Genomic DNA, 20,392 nt, shown 5'->3' with positions numbered 1-20,392 from the left:
CTGCTGCAGCAGACTTCTGCACTGAAATCCGTTTTTCAAAAGAGCAAACAGATTTTATTATATTTAATTTTGAAATCTGACATGGAGCTAGACATATTGTCCGTTTTCCAAGTGCCCCCAGTCATGTGACTTGTTCTCTGATAAACTTCAGTCAGTTTACTGCTGCATTTCAAGTTGGAGTGATATCGCACACACACTCAGCAGCCCATCAACAGAACAATGGGAAGGTAACCAGATAACAGCTAAGAACAACACGCAATAGTAAAAATCCACGTCCCCCTGCAACTCCTTCCATTACATTGAGTAGGAGAAACAACAGACTGCCAGAAAGCAGTTCCATTCTAAAGTGCTGGCTCTTTCTGAAAGCACATGACCAGGCAAAATGACCTGAGATGCACCTACACACCAATATTACAACTAAACATATACACTTGTTGGGGTAGGAATTAATTTTTACATGGTAGATGGAATTATTTGCAGTGTAAGTGTAATTAAGAATTAAAAATGACACCATAAAAATCATGACAGAATCCCTTTAAAATCCTAAATCCTCAGTTCACCTGGAAAAGGAGTTATCAGCATAAATAGTACATTTCGCGATTAGCCAAACTCTTTGAGCAAACCTAGCTGCTCTTTGTGGCCTCAAAGAAATTAAAGGCAAGGTGGGTTCTAGCCAAAATGTCTGTCTGGGTGCAATCTAACAGTGAATGCTTACCTATTTCTTGACTATTTTTTGGAACTAAACAAATCTGACTTTGGTTTAAGACAACAAAGAGGGGCCCTGAATCCGCAAAGATTGACCTATGTTTTGGACATTGCTGGGTTTGCTGGACTCAACCCTATTGACTGGATAACACAATCACGTTGCTAAGGCACACAGAAAACTAGTGTTATGCAATTTGTTGACCTTTCAGTTCTACTCCATGGCATTACCCAGCGTAATGAAGGCACAGCTATATTGGAAATCATTTATCATCTGTATAGCCAGATGTATTTCTCTGCTTTCCGTAAGTTGAATGTGCTTACACTCATAGCAAATAAACCTGCGCTGTTTGCTGGGTCTCCCACGGTGAAGAAGTTTAACTTGCTAAAGGAACAGGGTCAGGATCCATATGCGAAGGAGCCCGGTATTCTAGTATGCGCCGTGATTTATATCCTGTCATCCCCGAGAGCCTGGGATGCCAAGGATCTGCAATTGCCAAAAAATGTCAGTCCCCTTGTAAGAGGCCCCGGCTATACCAGAATCACAGCCGCCTGCCCATGTACACCTTATTGTATCCTCCAATATCACTACCAAATCAATCACTGAAGGTTTAATGCTAACGAGCCTCCTCCCTACTCTGCCTCCACATCTGGATGGAAATTCCTTCTTAGCACTGAGGTCACTGGGACCCTGGGTATATGGCAGAGCACACAGGCTTCTCTCTACATGGGAAAGGAAGAGGAGTCCAGGGGTCCCCCCTCCTTACAAAATAAGGGTTTTTTAAAACATAAATGTTCCTAATTGCTTTGGAAATGTGCCACCCACATCCAGTTTGGATTCCTTAACCCTTTTGTGCATGGCTCTCTCCACATTATATTTCTAATGCCTTGTGTGCAGTATCCAATCAGTCATACATACATACATACATACATACATGCTGTTCCTTTTTTTGGAGCCTTTACTTAACTACATCAGTAGGAGCTGCCATACCAGTGCTTTATAGATATCTGGCTGATCAACCTGGTCTCCATAGGCCCCCATTATAATCTGGTCATTTGCCCAGGGCCACTGTCTCTCTAATTAAAAGTATTTTCAATCATTACATGTTAGGGCCCTTTTATATTTGGCAAGATTTACTGGGAGCATTCATGTAAGTCTTAGCATTAAATAAAAATTATAATACAGGTATTGGACCTGTTATCCAGAATGCTCGGGACCTGGTGTTTTCCAGATAACTGATATTTCTGTAATTTGGATCTTCGTACTTTAAATCTACTAGAAAATCCTGTAAGCATCAAATAAACCCAATAGTCTTGCTCTGCTTGCAGTAAGGATGAATTATATCTTTGTTTGGATCTTGTACAAGCTAATGTTTCATTATTACAGAGAAAAAGGAAATATTTTTTTTTAAAATTTGGATTATTTGATTACAATGGGGTCTATGGGAAATGGCCTTTTTGGATAATAGGTTTCTGGATAATGGATCCCATACCTGTATAAAGCAACGTATAATAGAGTCCTGCCTTTCTAAGTGTGGTTGTTTTATTGTGGCCATGAGTCATTTATACTGGATTAATTTCAAGGGAGATTTGAGCCCGGGTCTCATTTGTATTCCAGGATCCTAATGGAATATAGAAAGCTCCTCACACATAACTTAAACGCACTGTAAGGTGTCCTTAGGGTATCTCCAATGCTAAGCATAGCCCCTTCCCATGCTGTAGAGGTATCTCATTAAGGAGCCCAGCAGTATCATTATTAAGTCTCTATGTGAGGCTGTGGACTGAAGCTAATCACCGGTGTTTTCTTTCCTTCCTTTGCAGCACCAATGTGGTCATGAATTATTCAGAGATCGAGTCTAAGGTTCGAGAGGCGACCAACGATGACCCCTGGGGACCTTCTGGGCAGCTCATGGGAGAGATAGCCAAGTAAGTAATCACCCATGCTCCAGGAGGAGCAAGACATTATTAGATGAAGTTGGAAATTCACCTTGTGAAGGGCTGTGAAAAGTTTCTGCTGGGTTTTCTAACTCTGGTGTATTCGGTACATTTGATGACATCAGTTTGGCTGCAATGGAATGCAGTTAGGCACGAGGGGAGCTGAATTCCATGTAGGAAAGGCAGTGATAGCAGCCTTGAAATATTCTAACTTTTTGCATTTTGGTTTTAATGTTTCCCTTGAATCCTCGGACTTTAAAGGAGAAATAAATTAATAAACCCCCATCCATTTTAATGTATTTCACATATAGCACACATGACTTTTTAGTAGCCTAAAAGCTCTACAGAAGAGCACCTTAAATCTGGTAATCCAGGTTCCAAGCATTCCTAGATAACAGATCCCATCAGTTAGAGTGCAGGGTTGAATGAAACATGTCCTTATTTTATGAAAAGGTGCAGGTTCCTGCAAAGAAACTCATTCACTGTAGGCAGACTTAAGGTGGCCATAGACACACAGATAATATCGTACGAAACGAATTTTCGTCCGATATTCGTTGCGTGTATGGTGGAAAAAGAGCCGACCGATATCAGCAGAAGACTTAGATATCGTCGGCTCGTCGATCGGGCTGGACGGAAAGTTGTTAGTGCTGAATCGTCAGATACAGGTAGAATTCTATTGTTTCTTCCCGTATATCTACCTGTATATCTGCCGATTCAGCTCTACACGTGTGTATTGAAACAAACAATCTTTCTTGGAAAGATCTTTTCCAAGAAAGATCGTAATTGTTACGTCTATGGCCACCTTTACACTTTACAACCCCCAAATGAGGGGGTAGACGCTCATCTATGTGAATCCACCGGCTCCTTATTAATGAGTGTAAACATTTAATAGACTTTTACAGACACAGAACCACTGGTGTATGTGTATAACATTCTGTGCAATATATCTCTGCCAGCCGCATGCAAAAATGAATTAAACATGAAACATGCAGGAGTTCACGCTTGTTATGTCAAACGACTTGTTCCTTTCTAGTATGGGAGCGGAACGTTCAGGATCAGGTATTGGAGCAAAGAGAGAGTCTACCATCATTCATTCTCTGTATAGTAGAGAGCAAAAAAACTTTGCCCTGTCCCACTAAGTAGGGTTGCCCTTACAGCTGAACTATCAATCTCCACTACCTCCAGAAACGAAACTACACCTAATGACCGGAAATGTGCAGAGCTTCTATTTGTAATCCCGGCCAATGGCGGTTTACCCTCTGTTCATGGCCTTCTCTGTTCATTGGAGAGTTTTTTGGGACTTGTGAAAGTCATGATGCCAGCTATGATTAAGGAAAGTTGCACTTGATGACTGCTGGACATAACCTGAGCAATACAGCCAATCTGTGGCCTTACAAGAAATATCTATTACAGTTTTTTTGGCTTGAAACACCTGAAGTTTTTAGGACCCTGATAGGTCAGCTCAGTCTACAAGTTTGCCCTCTGGTTTTCAAGTCTACTGAAACAAAGGCCTAAAGCATGATAAGTCTTCTGTGCAGGCAATGCACTCTCCATACAAGCCTTTTGTCTATTGAACCCCCCGCAAAGGCATGATCTCAGGGATGGAGTTGCAGAGCTGGAACCAAGGCTTTATGCACTTTAAATGAATTGTGCTTGATGCTGTGCATCTTATGAGTCACTTTTGTATTAAAAAGGATTAGTAGTTCTCCTATATTAGTTATTTTCTGCCATCTAGTGGTGACTACGTCAAACAGGTCAATAAAAAGAAAGTTATACTATAAACTTCCTCTTGTGTTTTCAGAGCTACATTTATGTTTGAGCAGTTTCCTGACCTAATAAACATGCTGTGGACGCGGATGCTGAAGGACAACAAAAAGAACTGGCGACGGGTTTATAAGGTGGGTTTGTTAAAATGGGTCTGGCGACTATAGTATTACCCCCATTTGTCCCATATCAACAATTGCTCCTAGCTTGGACTTGTCCCTGCAAAATGTTACTTTTGGCTGACAACCACTAACTTCCATTTGAGTGGTTGGCGGTGGTGAACTTTTATGTATGTGAGCTTTCATTTGTGTGGCTGACAGTGGCAAGCTTCCATTTTTGCATGATGGTAGCAGCGAGCACCCATTTTTTGTGTTGCTGCTGTTGAGACTTTGGGAAATTCTGTGGCAGCCAAAAACTCCAAGCCAAAAGAATTTCCATGCTATAAAATACCCTTAGGTTCTTAAAAGAACTAAAGTTTAACTCAAGAAGTAGGGTAGAAATGTTGTACATATGTTTTGGGCTTCTGTACTAGCCCAAGGCAACCACAGCCCTTTTAGCAGTAAAGATCTTCTCTCCAAAGATCCAAGGTCTCCAAAGATGCCACAGTAGCTCCCCATCTTCTACTGATTCACTGCACATGCTCTGTGCTGCTGTCACTTACTGAGCTTAGGGAGCCACTCACAATATACTGTACACATAGAATAGAAATGTCACAATATAAGACTGATTAGTAATTAATACAGATAATTACTACATGGCAGCACAGAAACCAGTGCAATTAGCATCAGTATTGAATAATCAGCAAACCTGTAGCATCAGCTTATATTACAGCCAGGGAAGCTCATTTTCTGCTGGATAATTAGTGACGAGCCCTAAGCTTAGCTTCTCAACAGCTGCTCAGAGCCCACTGAGCATGCGAGTGTCACAGACACTTTCCAAGATGGTGACAATTTGAAGTCCTGGATCTTTGCTGCTATTGACAAGCTGAAACTTTAGGCTGGTGCAATAAATTCAGCATATAAAATATGATATTTTTTTTAGCTATATTCATTTTTAGGGTTTACTTCTCCTTTAACCCATTTGCTACCAAAACAGTGTGCAGAACATTCTTCCTTTTGCACAGAAAGCATTAGTTTACGAACCTTTAAAATAAACATAGTTAACTCTTTCAGTGCTAGCTGCTGAAATAACAGAATGTGCAAATGCTTTTTGCATTGTGGTGTACACAGCAGCTGAGTAGCGCCTCAGGGTGAGAGTGAACAGCGAGTAGTTTGTGAGCCTGCAGGGTGCTGTACGAGTTCTCTCCCCTGCCTCCCCAGGGGACTGGTGCCCGTTAATATTTAATGCTGTTGCACGCACAATTTACACATCCAGCTCCTCTTCTGAGGAGTAGCTGGCAGGCTCGTCCAGGCTCCTTCCTTTTATTACTAACATATCCCTCGCTTTCCCCCCTTCTTTTGCGAGTAAATCTTCGTTTCAGTAATCAGAAGCTTGGCGAGAAGGCCTGACAGTAAGCGACTTTGAATGCCAGTAACTTTGCTTGTTTTAAGCTCCCTCTCTTGATCTTTTTACATCAGTCGAATACACTTTATACCAAAACAAACTCCAACTTGGATTCTCATCACGTTAGCGCCTTTTCCGTAAAAGTCTGTCCTTATTTGTACATTGCCATTCTCCATTAGTATGGATTTTATGGTCTTGTTAAGAAATCGTTCTTTGCATAGGATCCGGAATTATAATGCCATTCTTTTAGCGACCTTAGCGAACTATGGCTGCTAAAAGGGAAGAAAAGGGTAAGTCATTTCACTTATTTACATTGGACATTCTGCCATGCTCAAAGGCAGACATCATAGGGCAGCTTTGAATCGTGTGCCAGGCAGTGGGAAATCACAGACTTGTAGCAGTGCCATAAAGTACAGGGGGGCCACAGAGATTATGGCAGCCTCCTGCAATGTTGATGGTAGTGAATATGTAGCTGGAGAAAATACAATATGGTGCCAGATGGGACGTGCTGTATTGTCAGTAGTGTATGTGCAATAAACCTTATTGTGTGCTCAGTATATTTGTAATTGAACATAAACATAAAAGGTGCCATATTATTTCTGTTACACAGGATTGTATGGGGGTACAGCTAAAGTATGACACATGCAAGTGATTAAAACCAATATTTTTGAGTTTAGAAGGGCTAAGGTAACTAGAATGGCGTATTAGGAAAGGCAACAGAGTAAAAAAATAAATAAATAAATAAAAAAAAAAAGAGCTAAATAAGCTGGGCTGCTGCATCCATTATTGATTGGAGAGGAGTCCATTTCGATGGGAGAACTCCAAGTTAGAAGGGGTTGCCATAGCCAAAGTAGACATGATGAGTGTAGGAATTTCAATCGTCATCAACTCATGGCTCGTAGTTCAGTATTTTTGAGTTCAGAAGGGCTAAGATAACTAGAATAGTATATTAGGTAAGGCAACAGAGTAGAAAAACGCTAAAGAAGCTGGGCTGCTGCATCCATTATTGATTGGAGAGGGGTCAATTTTGATGGGAGGACTCTAAGTTAGAAGGGGCCATAGCCAAAGTAGACCTGATGAGTGTACCAATGTGATTCTTCATTAACTCCTGGTTTGTAGTTCAGTTTAGGGACAGCTTACATTCAGATAGGGATGCAACGAATCCACTATTTTGGATTCGGCTGAACCCCCGAATCCTTTGTGAAAGATTCGGCCGAATACCGAACCGAATCCGAACCCTAATTTGCATATGCAAATTAGGGGTGGGAAGGGGGAAAAAATGTACTTCCTTGTTTTATGACGAAAAGTCACGTGATTTCCCTCCCCATCCCTAATTTGCATATGCAAATTAGGATTCGGATTCGATTCGGCCGGGCAGAAGGATTCGGCCGAATCCGAATCCTGCTGAAAAAGGCCGAATCTTGGCCGAATCCCGAACCAGATCCTGGATTCGGTGCATCCCTACATTCAGATGAAATGTTCCTGGCTTGGTATGATGGAGCTTGTTATAGCCAACAATCTATTTTGTTGAGATAATCTGATTTCTTCAGATAATCAGTTTTTTCAAAACACATCCGTTAATAGCATACCTTCCAACTGTCCCCTTTTTAGAGGGACAGTCCCTTTTTTGACAGCTCAACCTACAGTCCCTCATTTGTACTGGAAAGTCCTGTTTTTCTCTGCACTGAACAGCCAGAAAAAGAAACAAAGTTTCTAACTTAATTGGCTTTTGGCAGAGAGCCCAGAACAGCCACCAGGTGCACTTGGAAACTTTTGTAAAAATTTCAGATAAGCAAATAAGTAATTATAACAATATTAGATAACAGGCCCTTTGGGAAAAGTTGGACTCACAGCATAAAGGGCAATTTGCCTTCATTAGCAAAACTGTAATAACTGAAAAAATATCTCAGAAATGTGTTCAAACTTTTGCGCGCCAACTTTTCTGTCCCTCTTTTTGTTTCCAAAGTGTTGGGAGGTATGTAATAGTGCTGCTCCAGCAGAATTCTGTACTGAAATCTGTTTCTCAAAAGAGCAAACCGATTGTTTCATGTTTAATTTTGAAATCTGACATGGGGCTAGACATATTGTCAGTTTCGCAGCTGCCCCCAGTCATGTGACTTGTGCTCTGATAAACTTCAGTCACTCTTTACTGCTGTACAGTGATATCACCCTCCTCCCTTTCCCCACAGCAGCCTAAAGGTGGCCATAGAAGCAAAGATCCGCTCGTTTGGCGACAGCGGATCTTTCCCCGATATGCCATTAACGAGCATGGCTATATCCGGGGTAATCTGAGTGTTCGACCGTATGGCCGAACGATCCGCTTACGATGTGTAATGGGCTCCGGCGGGATCGGTCGGGTCAAAATCAAACCTGACCAAACGACCGATCTCCGCCGGACGAAAGCTGTCGGCACTCTCCACACACAATCCGAAAATCGTATGAATCCTTGATTCGTACGATAGGATATGTGTGTCTATGGCCACCTTTACAACAGAACAATGAGAGTTAACAGATAGCAGCTCCCTAACACAAGATAACAGCTGCCTGGTAGATCTAAGAACAACACTCAATAGTAAAATCCAGGTCCCACTGAGACACATTCAGTTACATTGAGTAGGAGAAACAGGCTGCCAGAAAGCAGTTCCACCCTAAAGTGCTGGCTCTTTTTGAACTCACATGACCAGGCAAAATGACCTGAGATGCACCTACACACCAATTTTATATGGTAGATTGAATTATTTGCAGTGTAAACAATTTAATTTAGAAATAATAACTACATCATAAAAATCATGACAGAATCCTCAAGGCAGTGCATATAACACTTTGTAAGTTAGGGTTGTCAAACTAGTGACCCTACAGCTGGTAAGTCTTTTAATGCTGCTGCTGCTTTACCATTTTGTTCAGAATTCAGAGGTCCGGAGAGATGGCGTTTAACATATCATAGGCTGCACATGTATGTGATGGGGACTCACATTGGCATATACTAGTATTAAAGGAGAACTAAACCCTAAAATGAATATGGGTAAAAATGACATATTTTATATACTGAACTTAATGCACCAGTCTAAAGTTTCAGCTTGTCAATAGCAGCAATGATCCAGGACTTCACACTTGTTACAGGGGGTCACCGTCTTGGAAAGTGTCTGTGGCACTCACATGCTCAGTGGGCTCTGATTGGCTGTTGAGAAGCTAAGCTTAGGGCTCGTCACTAATTATTCAGCAGAAAATTACATTTCTATTCTATGTACACTGTATATTGTGAGTGGGTTCCTAAGCTCAGTAAGTGACAGTAGCACAGAGCATGTGCAGTGAATCAGCAGAAAAGAAGATGGGGAGCTACTGGGGCATCTGTGGAGACCCAAAACATAATGTACAACATTTCTAGCTACTTCTTTAGTTAAGCTTTAGTTCTCATTTAAATGAACAGTAACATCAAAAACTGAAAGTCTCTTAAAGGTATGACACTATAATGTAGTGTTGCCCTGCACTGGTGTTTTTGTTTCAGAAACACAACCTGTGTGTGTGTGTGTGTGTGTGTGTGTGTGTATATATATATATACACGTATGTAGTCAGGGAGGCAGCAATTCAAACACAGGATACACAATGAATTACAGATAAGTTCTGAAGAATCCCGTTATCTGATATGTATCCTGTGCCTTTTGTCCTTCTTTAGCTCTAAATGGCTGCCCCCATGGCTACACAGCAGCTTGTTTATATAAACTATAGTAGTACTTATCTGTTATCTACTGTGTATCCTGTGCTTGAATGACTGCTCTCATGACTACACGGCAGCTTGTTTATATAAACTATAGTAGTACTTATCTGTTATCTACTGTGTATCCTGTGCTTGAATGGCTGCCCCCATGGCTACACAGCAGCTTGTTTATATAAATTATAGTAGTACTTATCTGTTATCTACTGTGTATCCTGTGCTTGAATGGCTGCCCCCATGGCTACACAGCAGCTTGTTTATATAAACTATAGTAGTACTTATCTGTTATCTACTGTGTATCCTGTGCTTGAATGGCTGCCCCCATGGCTACACAGCAGCTTGTTTATATAAACTATAGTAGTACTTATCTGTTATCTACTGTGTATCCTGTGCTTGAATGACTGCTCCCATGGCTACACAGCAGCTTGTTTATATAAACTAAAGTAGAGTTTCTGAATCAAACCTGTCCATTTTACCAGTGCAGCACAACAGTACTTTAGATTTGCATTATACATTGCATTGTACATTTTTTGGTGTTGCTATTCTTTTAATGTGACCGTAACTGTCAATTGTATTACATTATAATATGCTCTATTCACCCTGTACTGATTTGAACCAATTTCCTTGTTCCCTTCTCTTCAGTCTTTGCTGTTGCTGGCGTACCTCATACGGAATGGAGCGGAGCGGGTCGTCACAAGCGCCAGGGAGCACATTTATGACTTGCGATCCTTGGAAAATTACCACTTTGTAGGTGAGTATTAGAGAGAGAGAAAAAAAAGATGGGGGGGGCTGTAAGGAAAGGGGAACAAATTAAAGCAGTTGTCGGGCTTGTCACTCACCCGAACGTCTTCACAAACTGCAGAGGCCTAATTGGGCACGAGCTGCTGCAGGCTGTGTGAAGAACAGATTCCAAGATATGGGGCCCTAGAGTATTAATTAGCAAGGAGAAGAACTTTTGCTGAGAGGAAATAAACCTAATAACACAAGCAGCACAACATGACCGGCCTAGGTTTATATTCAAATATGCACCAGAGGCTGCTCCCCTGTGGCATCAGAAAGAAAAGGGAGTGCTTTAATTATACACTGGGAAAAAGGTTGGCCCTCCAACACAGACACATTGATGTTTGAAGCTGGGTCTATCCTTTTTCGCTATACACCCCTCAAGCCTAAACCAAATAATATTTACTGTGCAAAGGAAAGCCGGAGTGTGTTTTGAATGCACTGAAATTCATACAAACGGAGCCCTGTAAAGGGAAGGTACTTTGCCGTGGAGGAGAAGCTGTGCCGTGCAGAGGCAGGTTATCAGCAATTAGGAGCTGCTGTATCACTGTGTGTTGTCTGCCCAGTAAAATGTGTTAATTTGCTTGAAATAGGTTCCTTGAGCAGGATTTAACATATTCTCTAACAGGGGCAGCGTTGCATTAATGAGCACGGGTGTCATTAATCCTCTTCTCTGTCCACCCACCCACAACTTGACTTTAAAACATTTAACCCCTTACTTGGCAAGCACATGAGGCTTACAAGTTCATGGGCTGTCTGGTACATAAAAAAAGTTAAAGGGATTCTGTTATGATTTTTATGATGTAGTTTTCATTTCTAAATTATACTTCAAATAATTCACTCTACAATATTAAATGTCATTCCTGAACCAGCAAGTGTATTTTTTTAGTTGTAATATTGGTGTGTAGATGCATCTCAGTTCATTTTGCCTGGTCATGTGCTTTCAGAAAGAGCCAGCACTTTAGGATGGAACTGCTTTCTGGCAGGCAGTTGTTTCTCCTACTCAATGTTACTGAATGTATTGCAGTGGGACCTGGATTTTTACTATTGAGTGCTGTTCTTAGATCTACCAGAGAGCAGTTATCTTGTGTTAGGGAGCTGTTATCTGGTTACCTTCCCATTGTTCTGTCGGGTTAGGGGGTGATATCACTCCAACTCCAACCAGCACTAAAGAGTGACTGAAGTTTATCAGAGCAGAAGTTACATGACTGGGGGCAGCTGGGAATCTGACAATATGTCTAGCCGCATGTGATATTTCAAAATTACATATAAAAAAACTGTTTGCTCTTTTTAGCAACAGATTTCACTGCGCAATTCTGCTGGAGCAGCACTAATAACTGATGCATTTTGAAAAAAAAAACATGTTTTCCCATGACAGTATCCCTTTAAACCTCTGTCCGTGTTAAAGGGTCACGTGACTCCTTTCTGGGGTGTTTTCTACTGTCAAACTTCATGCATTTTTGGCAGAGTTGATATAAGAGCAACTCACTAAAACATACCATCTCAATTTATAGATTTAACTCTTCTTTTTCCCTTTTGGTTTACATATAAAATCCAAACCATACTTATATAATGGCCATTTATGGGCCCCTCCAGACTGAGCCAGCAGCTCATTGGCTTGTGCATTTGGGCCTCCCAACGGCTTATCCAAATAATGGCAAGATAAGTATTGGGCAGGTTTGATTATTCCCATAAAATAATGGCTGCACTGGTGTATTTGTATGGTCTCTGACATGGACAGGGAGAGGACTGCATCCATGGCCAGGCTGATTCTAACATTCAAGCCAGGCAGAATAAGTCAGAAAGGGCCTATGTTTGTTGTATTTTTTTGAAGGGTAAAAAAATTAGGTGTGTAATTAAGTGCATATTATTTTGCCTGAACAATGCATGCACTGGTTTAACTTTTCATACATGAGATTCTCAGCAGGCATTTATAATTAAAGGAGAACTAAAGATTAACTAAATAAGTAGCTAGAAATGCTGTAAATTATGTTTTGTGTTCTGTTCCAGCCCAAGGCAACCACAACCCTTTAGCAGTAAGGATCTGTGTCTCCAAAGATGCCCCAGTAGCTCCCCATCTTCTTTTCTGCTGATTCACTGCACATGCTCTGTGCTGCTGTCACTTACTGAGCTTAGGGAGCCACTCACAATATACAGTACACATAGAATAGAAATGTCACAATATAAGGCTGATTAGTAATTAATACAGATAATTACTACATGGCAGCACAGAAATCAGTGCAATTAGCATCAGAATTTAATAATCAGCAAACCTGTAGCATCAGCTTATATCACAGGGGAAGCTCATTTTCTGCTGGATAATTAGTGACGAGCCCTAAGCTTAGCTTCTCAACAGCCAATCAGAGCCCACTGAGCATGTGAGTGTCACAGACACTTTCCAAGATGGTGACCCCCTGTGACAAGTTTGAAGTCCTGGATCATTGCTGCTATTGACAAGCTGGAACTTTAGGCTGATACAATAAGTTTAGTATATAGAATATAAAATTTTTATCCATTTTAATTTTTGGAGTTTAGTTCTCCTTTAATGTATGTTCTGCAAGTCATCCCTGTGACCCAAAGTAACAATATAACTAAAAAAATACTATCATGATGGTGTTCTTTCTTTTCACACTAGATGAAAATGGAAAAGACCAAGGCATTAACATTCGGCAGAAGGTGAAGGAAATGGTCGAGTTCATCCAGGACGATGACCGTCTCCGAGAGGAGAGGAAAAAAGCCAAAAAGAACAAAGATAAATACATTGGAGTGTCATCAGAAGGTGCTGGGGGGTTCCGATACAGTGAGTACCGTGTGTGTTCTGCACGTAGCGAGGGATGGTGGGCTCTTGGTGATTATAGCTCGGCATCATGGACATACTGCAAAGAAAGATCTCCCCTCCTGTCTCACAGCTTACATCCAACAAGGAAAATTCAGCAGCCAACATAGAAATGTATATAATACACAAAAGCCATGAATATCTTGTAAATTATATCCTTATAATCTACAGTCTGGTCATTTCCCTATGGGACCAGACTGTAAATGATATCCTTATAAACTGCGTGTTCTGATGTCAGAATGCGCCGTTTATAAAAGGGGCCCCCAGGCCGCAGAATTTGACACAGCGAGTCGGAATTTGACGCCGGCACACCCAAAAATGTAGATGACGACCCCCCTCCCGACCCCCCCCCCCACAAAATCTAGATTATAATGCATAATGTACCCCCTACTAGAAATTTATAAAGATATCAGAAGTCACCTCAGAGTTATGTGACCATATAAAAGCACAAGGCCGCAGGCAGTAGAGGGTACATTATCCACTATATAAATGGTGACTAGTGATGTCATCAGTTATAAATGGTGAGTAGTGATGTCATTTTGGTCACATGACTCCCTAAAACTTGTGTATTATAATAAATAAAGTACCCCTTGTTGGAAAATATGAGGATATTAGAAGTCACCTCGGAGTTCCATGACCTGTATAAAAACACTCTGACTTCGGCCTTGTGTTTTTATATGGTCATGAAACTCAGTAACTTATAATATGCTTATATTTTACAATAGGGGGTACTTTATTCACTATGTATTTGATACACAATTGTATAATATAATTATGGCACACGGGGCCCTAAATGGCACATAAGGGGGGCAGATTTATCAAGGGTCAAATTGAAAATTCGAATTCAAAATTCTTTTTATGGTCAAAAATGTCAAAATCAACTATGGAGATATTCAGATTCCATTCGAGAATTTCAAAAAATTAGATTTTCGAGATTTATCATGCTCTGGCACTTTAAGAACTCGAATTTGACTATTCGCCACTTAAAACCTGACAAATTGCTGTTTAAGTCGATGCGAGACGTCCAGGGATCAATTTGGAGCTGTTAGCAGCCTTCCTGACATTCGAGTTTTTTTCGGAGTTGATACATTTGAGCAGAATCATTCGTTTCATTAAAGGCAGCTGTTAGAATTGATACAATAGTTGCTAATATTTCCCAAGATGCTGGTGCAAAATGGATCAACTAATTGTAGCAACTAAATGTAACAGTTCAGATGTTCCTGGAACTATGAGCTTCCACATTGAATCATTAGAGACACGAACATTAAACATTAATCTTACATTTTAGGAAAAACGGTAAAAAAATTAAAGATGAAAATCAATTGAAAAAAAGTCTTTGTTTAAGGTGAACAATCTGAAAACAACTGAACTGTCCACCCCCAATTTTCATGCTGTGTAATTAAAGAAGTAACTATAGATATCTGCACTTCTGTGGATTCTACACCCAGTCAGATTATATATCTGTACTTCCCCAGACTTTCTCAGGAACTCCATCTCTCCTTGCAGTGTGGTCCTTGTTCGCTTCCGCTATTTCGCTCTGCTGCTTCTGACCTCTCCTCGCTGCCTGTGCAGTATGGACACGGGTCACTGCATCTGCACCTCAATGTGCTGCTTCCTATTCTTGATGTTTTTGCGTTTATCTGCGTGTCTTGATGTTTGCTTGCTTTTGGGCAACCTGTAATGAACCCTTTATGATTTAGTTAATTATCTCTATTCTGCCCATAGACTTAATGTTATTTTGTTAACATAATGTCAATATACATTGATAATATACATTGATAATTAAGGATGCACCGGCCGAATCCCAGAATCCTTTATGAAAGATTCGGCTAAATACCAAACAGAATCTGAATCCTGATTTGCACATGCAATGGAATAATGAAAAAAATAGTTTTTACTTACTTGTTTTGTGATGACTAGTCGTGATCTCCCTTGCTGCATTTAATTTACACATACAAATTCTAGGCATGCACCGAATCCAGGATTCGGTTCGGGGTTCGGCCAGGAGTCTGCCTTTTTCAGCAGGATTCGGCCTAATCCTTCTGCCTGGCCGAACCGAATCCGGATCCTAATTTGCATATGCAAATTAGGGGTGGGGAGGGAAATCGCGTGACTTTTTGTCACAAAACAAGGAAGTAAAAAATGTTTTCACATCTATCTTTCACAAAGGATTCGGGGGTTCGGCCTGAATCCAAAATAGTGGATTCGGTGCATCCCTAACAAATTCAGATTCGGTTCTGCCAGGCACAAAGATTCGGCCGAATCTGAATCCTACTGAAAAAGGTCGAATCCTGCCTGAATCCCGAACCGAATCCTGGATTCAGTGTATCCCTATTGATAATCTGTGCTTTCATTTCTTCCTGGTCTTCCTCTTCCTTTCTTTATCCCTTTCATCTTCTTTCCTTTCTTTCCTTGAACCCATTTTCTTTCCATCATCTGTTTATTTGCCTTTTTTCTTCCTTGCTGCTCCTCCTTTCTTCTATCCCTTTCCTCCTTCCTCTTCTTTCTTTTCTCTCCATCATTCCCTTCCTTTTGTTCTTCCGTTCCTTTCCTTCTTCTTCTCCTCCTTTCCTTTCCTTTATTCCCTCCCTTGTACTTTTTTTCTTCTCTTCCTATCTTCCATCACTTCTCTCCTTTTTTTCATTCCCTTCCTTGTTCTTCCTTACTTTTTTCTTTCTTTTTAATACCTCTTGCATTGTTGATATCTTGAGTCTTCCAGTGAGACATTATGATTTTGTAGCACCGGATGATCTTACCCTCTGATTAGTGTTTTTACCTTGCTAGAACTAAAAATGTGTATGTCCTTAACATTTTCTTTTTGGCCGTGCTGTAGATGATCGATATGACACTGAGTCCAAATCTAAGTGGGATGAGGACTGGGACAAAAGTAAGGCAGGTTTTCCATTCGGTGACAAGCTGGGGGAAATAAGTGATAAAATTGGAAGCACCATAGATGACACTATTAACAAGTTCAGGAGGAAAGACAGGGAAGATTCTCCTGAGAGAGGAAGGTGAGTAAGTGACTTGCTAATTGGCAAGGCTAGTTATCCTACAATACTACATGCAATTAAGCCAGATTGTATTAAACACATAAAATGAAGTCTGTAGTTTATGAGCAGGCTCAGGGATCATAATAATCCCTTGGAAGGCCACATTTGATCAAACTATGTATTATGAGTGCTAGAGTTTGGGCTAAGAGAGATATTAAGCCTCTCCTATAACTCCTTATATTATAGTGACAGCGAAGAAGAAAGGAAACAGAACCGAGCAAAACAATCAGGAGAGTTCAAAGACCAAGAGGAAACCGTGACCACCAAACACATCCACTTCACTCAGGCTTCAGAAACCACCACCACTCGACACACACGTTCGGCCAACCCTTCCAAGACTATTGACCTGGGGGCTGCTGCTCACTATACTGGAGACCAAGGAAGTCCTGTGCTTACCTCCTCAAACCAGAATCAAGCGTCCACTGTCAAGGTGCTTAAAGGGTTACTGTCATGATAAAAAATGGTTTTTTTCAAAACACATCAATTAATAGTGCTGCTCCAGCAAAATTCTACACTGAAATCCGTTTCTCAAAAGAGCAAACAGATTTTTTTATATTTAATTTTGAAATCTGACTTGGGGGCTACACATACAGTATTGTCAGTTTCCCAGTTCCCCCAGTCATGTGACTTGTGCTCTGATAAACTTCAGTCACTCTTTACGACTGTACTACAAGTTGGAGTGATATCACCCCCTCCCTTTCCCCCCAGCAGCCAAACAAAAGAACAATGGGAAGGTAACCAGATAGGAGCTCCCTAACACAAGATAACAGCTGGCCGGTAGATTTAAGAATAGCACTCAATAGTAAATTCCAGGTCCCACTGCAACACATTCAGTTACATTGAGTGGGAGAAACAACAGCCTGCCAGAAAGCAGTTCCATCCTAAAGTGCTGGCTCTTTCTGAAAGCACATGACCAGGCAAAATGACCTGAGATGCACCTACACACAAATATTACAACTAAAAAAAATACTCTTGCAGGTTCAGGAATGAAATGTTATATTGTAGACTAAATAATTTGCCGTGTAAACAGTGTAATTTAAAAATAAAAAAATTAATCATAAAAATCATGGCAAAATCCCTTTAAACTGTGTGATCATAGTGCAGAGTTAAATAGTCCACATCCCATTGCACTGTAGTTTAGTGCACTTCTAGTGATAGATTTTTGGGAGGGCCTTTTCATACCTGTGTAAATAAGGATACTGTACTAATTGCTTTCTGTATGGTAGACATTTGAGTTGGTTCCACCAATCTATTTCATATCACTCTGTTTATTCAAATGGGGACACAAAGGAGGAGTTTATGCTCATCTTATTTTTTCTTTTCTAGCCTGCTGCAACCAGTAAATCATCAAACGATCTTGTCAATTTTTTGTTCGACTCAGGACAGAAATCAGGTAATATTGTTATAATGAGATTTTTTTTTTTTTTTTAACAAAGGGGTACAAAGTGCTTTGTACAGTACGTGAGGAATATATGGCTATTCTGAATACTTAGATGTGGGCCTTTTAACAAACAGTAATCGCAAAAACTGAAAGTGTCTTGAAGGAATGACAATATAATGTACTGTTGCTCTGCACTGGTAAAACTGGAGCTATTGCTTTAGAAACACAACTATAGTTTATATAAACAAGCTGCTGTATAGCCATGGGGGCAGCCATTCAAGCACAGGATACACAGTAGATAACAGATAAGTACTACTATAGTTTATATAAACAAGCTGCTGTGTAGCCATGGGAGTAGCCATTCAAGCACAGGATACACCGTAGATAACAGATAAGTACTACTATAGTTTATATAAACAAGCTGCTGTGTAGCCATGGGAGTAGCCATTCAAGCACAGGATACACCGTAGATAACAGATAAGTACTACTATAGTTTATATAAACAAGCTGCTGTGTAGCCATGGGGGCAGCCATTCAAGCACAGGATACACAGTAGATAACAGATAAGTACTACTATAGTTTGTATAAACAAGCTCCTGTGTAGCCATGGGGGCAGCCATCCAAGCACAAGCTACACAGTGAATAACAGATAAGGTCTGAAAAATCCCATTGTATACTACAGCGCATATCTGTTATCTGTGGTGTATCCTGTGCCTTTTCTTCTTTTTCAGCTTTGCATGGCTACCCCCATGGCCATAAAGCAGCTTGTTTATATAAACTTTCAAGATATGTTGCACAGTATATTCCAAAATGCATGAGACACTTTGGCTCATTTATCAACACTGGGGAAATTTGCCCATGTGCAGTTACCTATAGCAACCAATCAGTGATTAGCTTTTTAAAGCCAGCTGCAAGTACAATGAAAGCAGCAATTTGATTGGCTGCCGAGGGTTACTTACTGCTCATGGGCAAATTTGGCCATTGTTGATACTGATCTTAGAAGGATTCTTGAGGAGATTTGTATGTATATTTGTTACATTAAGGACAGAGACACACGTGGATATTCGGGGGGATTAGTAGCCCGGTGACAAATCGCCTCTTCTTCGGACGACTTATCTCCCTGAACTGCCTTCCTGCCGGCTAGAATCTAAATTGCCGGCGGGATGGCACTTGGAGCGATTCATTTTCCGAATTCGCCCAACATTTCCTCATGAGGCGACTTCGGAAAGCGAAGCACTCAGAATGCCAGAAATTGCCGGCGGGATGGCACTCGGAGCACTTTGTTTTCCGAATTGACTGGCGATTTCAATTCTAGCCGGCGGGAAGGCAGTTCGGGGAGATTAGTCGTCCGAAGAAGAGGCAATTTTTCGCCGGCGACTAAATCTCCCCGGATCTCAACGTGTGTCTCTGCCCTAAAGGATTACTTTTGGCAATACTTCTACATTCATTTCTATCTCTCTGGTTATTTACCCAGGTTCCACAGGTTCTGATCCATTTGGTGAGTTTGCAGATTTTACCTCTCCTGCTGCTGTAACTTCTTCTGTCCCAGCGTTGCAAGGTAAAATATACTTCAGTAACAGTTTATTTTGCCAGTAAAGCTAAAAAAAGCTAACATGTTTATTCAACAAAAATCCCAGTAAGTGCACATCTGACAAGTGTCCCCTTCTTCCAATAAATCAAAAAATGACTTTGTAAATGGCAGCACCTCTCCAAGTTATTTGCATATGGCATAGCAAAGCAGCTGTTTCCTGTGGCACCCCAGGCTTGATAATGAGTTTGGTGCTGCTGGTTTTGTGCTGTGATAGAAGTGAGCAGAGAAATGTCAGGAGAGACTTCTAGCATCAGAAACTAAAGGGGTTGTTTCACCTTTAAGTTCACTTTTAGTATGTTATCGAATGGCCAAAGTGACTTTACAATTGATCTACATTATTTATTTCTTATAGTTTTTGAATCATTTGTCTTTTTCTTCTGACTCTTTTCAGCTTTCAAATGGGGGTCACTGACCCCATCTAAAAACAAATGCTCTGTAAGTAGGGTTGCCATCTTTTCTGGAAAAAAATACCGGCCTTCCTATATATTTATCTATTTTCCCTATTAATAACATTGGGATCAGCCATCATTTTTACCGACCAGGCCGGTAAAATACCGGCCAGGTGGCAACCCTATCTGTAAGGCTACACATGTATTGTTATTGGTACTTTTTATTACTCATCTTTCTAATAAGGCCCTCTCCTATTCATATCCCAGTCACTTATTAAAATCAGTGCATGGTTGCTAGGATCATTTGGACCTTAGCAATGCAAATTAGGGGCAGGAAAGAAAAAAGTGGAAAAAATTCTTTTGTGACGAAAAATCGCATGATTTCCCTACCCACCCCTAATTTACATATGCAAATTAGGATTCGGTTTGGCCGGACACAAGGATTCATCCGAATCAGAATCCTGCTGAAAAAGGCCGAATCCCAAACCGAATCCTGGACTCGGTGCATCCCTAATGTTTACTCAAATTGGAGATAAATATCTGGAGAGATTTCTGGAGATGTTCCCCATGGCAACCAATCCGCAAATTAGATTTAAACAGCCACCTAGAAGTTAGAAAACAAAAACAAAGATCTGATTGGTTGCTATGGGCAACATCTCCAAAAAGTTCTCCAGATATTTAACTCCAATGTCAGTAAACATTAGGGATGCTTAGTCCAGGATTCGGTTCGGGATTCGGCCTTTTTCAG

The 20,392-nt window shown here is 40.7% G+C and overlaps 1 protein-coding gene across 1 annotated transcript in view; it reads left to right on the top strand.

Moving 5' to 3' along the window:
• The window catches only part of clint1.S (clathrin interactor 1 S homeolog), a gene marked incomplete in the record, with an annotated part of 48,016 nt that overhangs the window by 22,419 nt on the left and 5,205 nt on the right, over nucleotides 1–20,392 (top strand). The window contains 8 exon segments of the mRNA NM_001094571.1: nucleotides 2,524–2,628; nucleotides 4,439–4,535; nucleotides 10,260–10,368; nucleotides 13,033–13,197; nucleotides 16,067–16,244; nucleotides 16,470–16,713; nucleotides 17,610–17,676; nucleotides 19,139–19,222. Coding sequence (NP_001088040.1) covers nucleotides 2,524–2,628; nucleotides 4,439–4,535; nucleotides 10,260–10,368; nucleotides 13,033–13,197; nucleotides 16,067–16,244; nucleotides 16,470–16,713; nucleotides 17,610–17,676; nucleotides 19,139–19,222 — 1,049 coding nt within the window.

This window comes from Xenopus laevis, chromosome 3S, assembly GCF_017654675.1.
Source record: "Xenopus laevis strain J_2021 chromosome 3S, Xenopus_laevis_v10.1, whole genome shotgun sequence".
NCBI classification, from domain to species: Eukaryota; Metazoa; Chordata; class Amphibia; order Anura; family Pipidae; genus Xenopus; species Xenopus laevis.
This window is presented reverse-complemented; position numbering and strand designations above follow the sequence as displayed.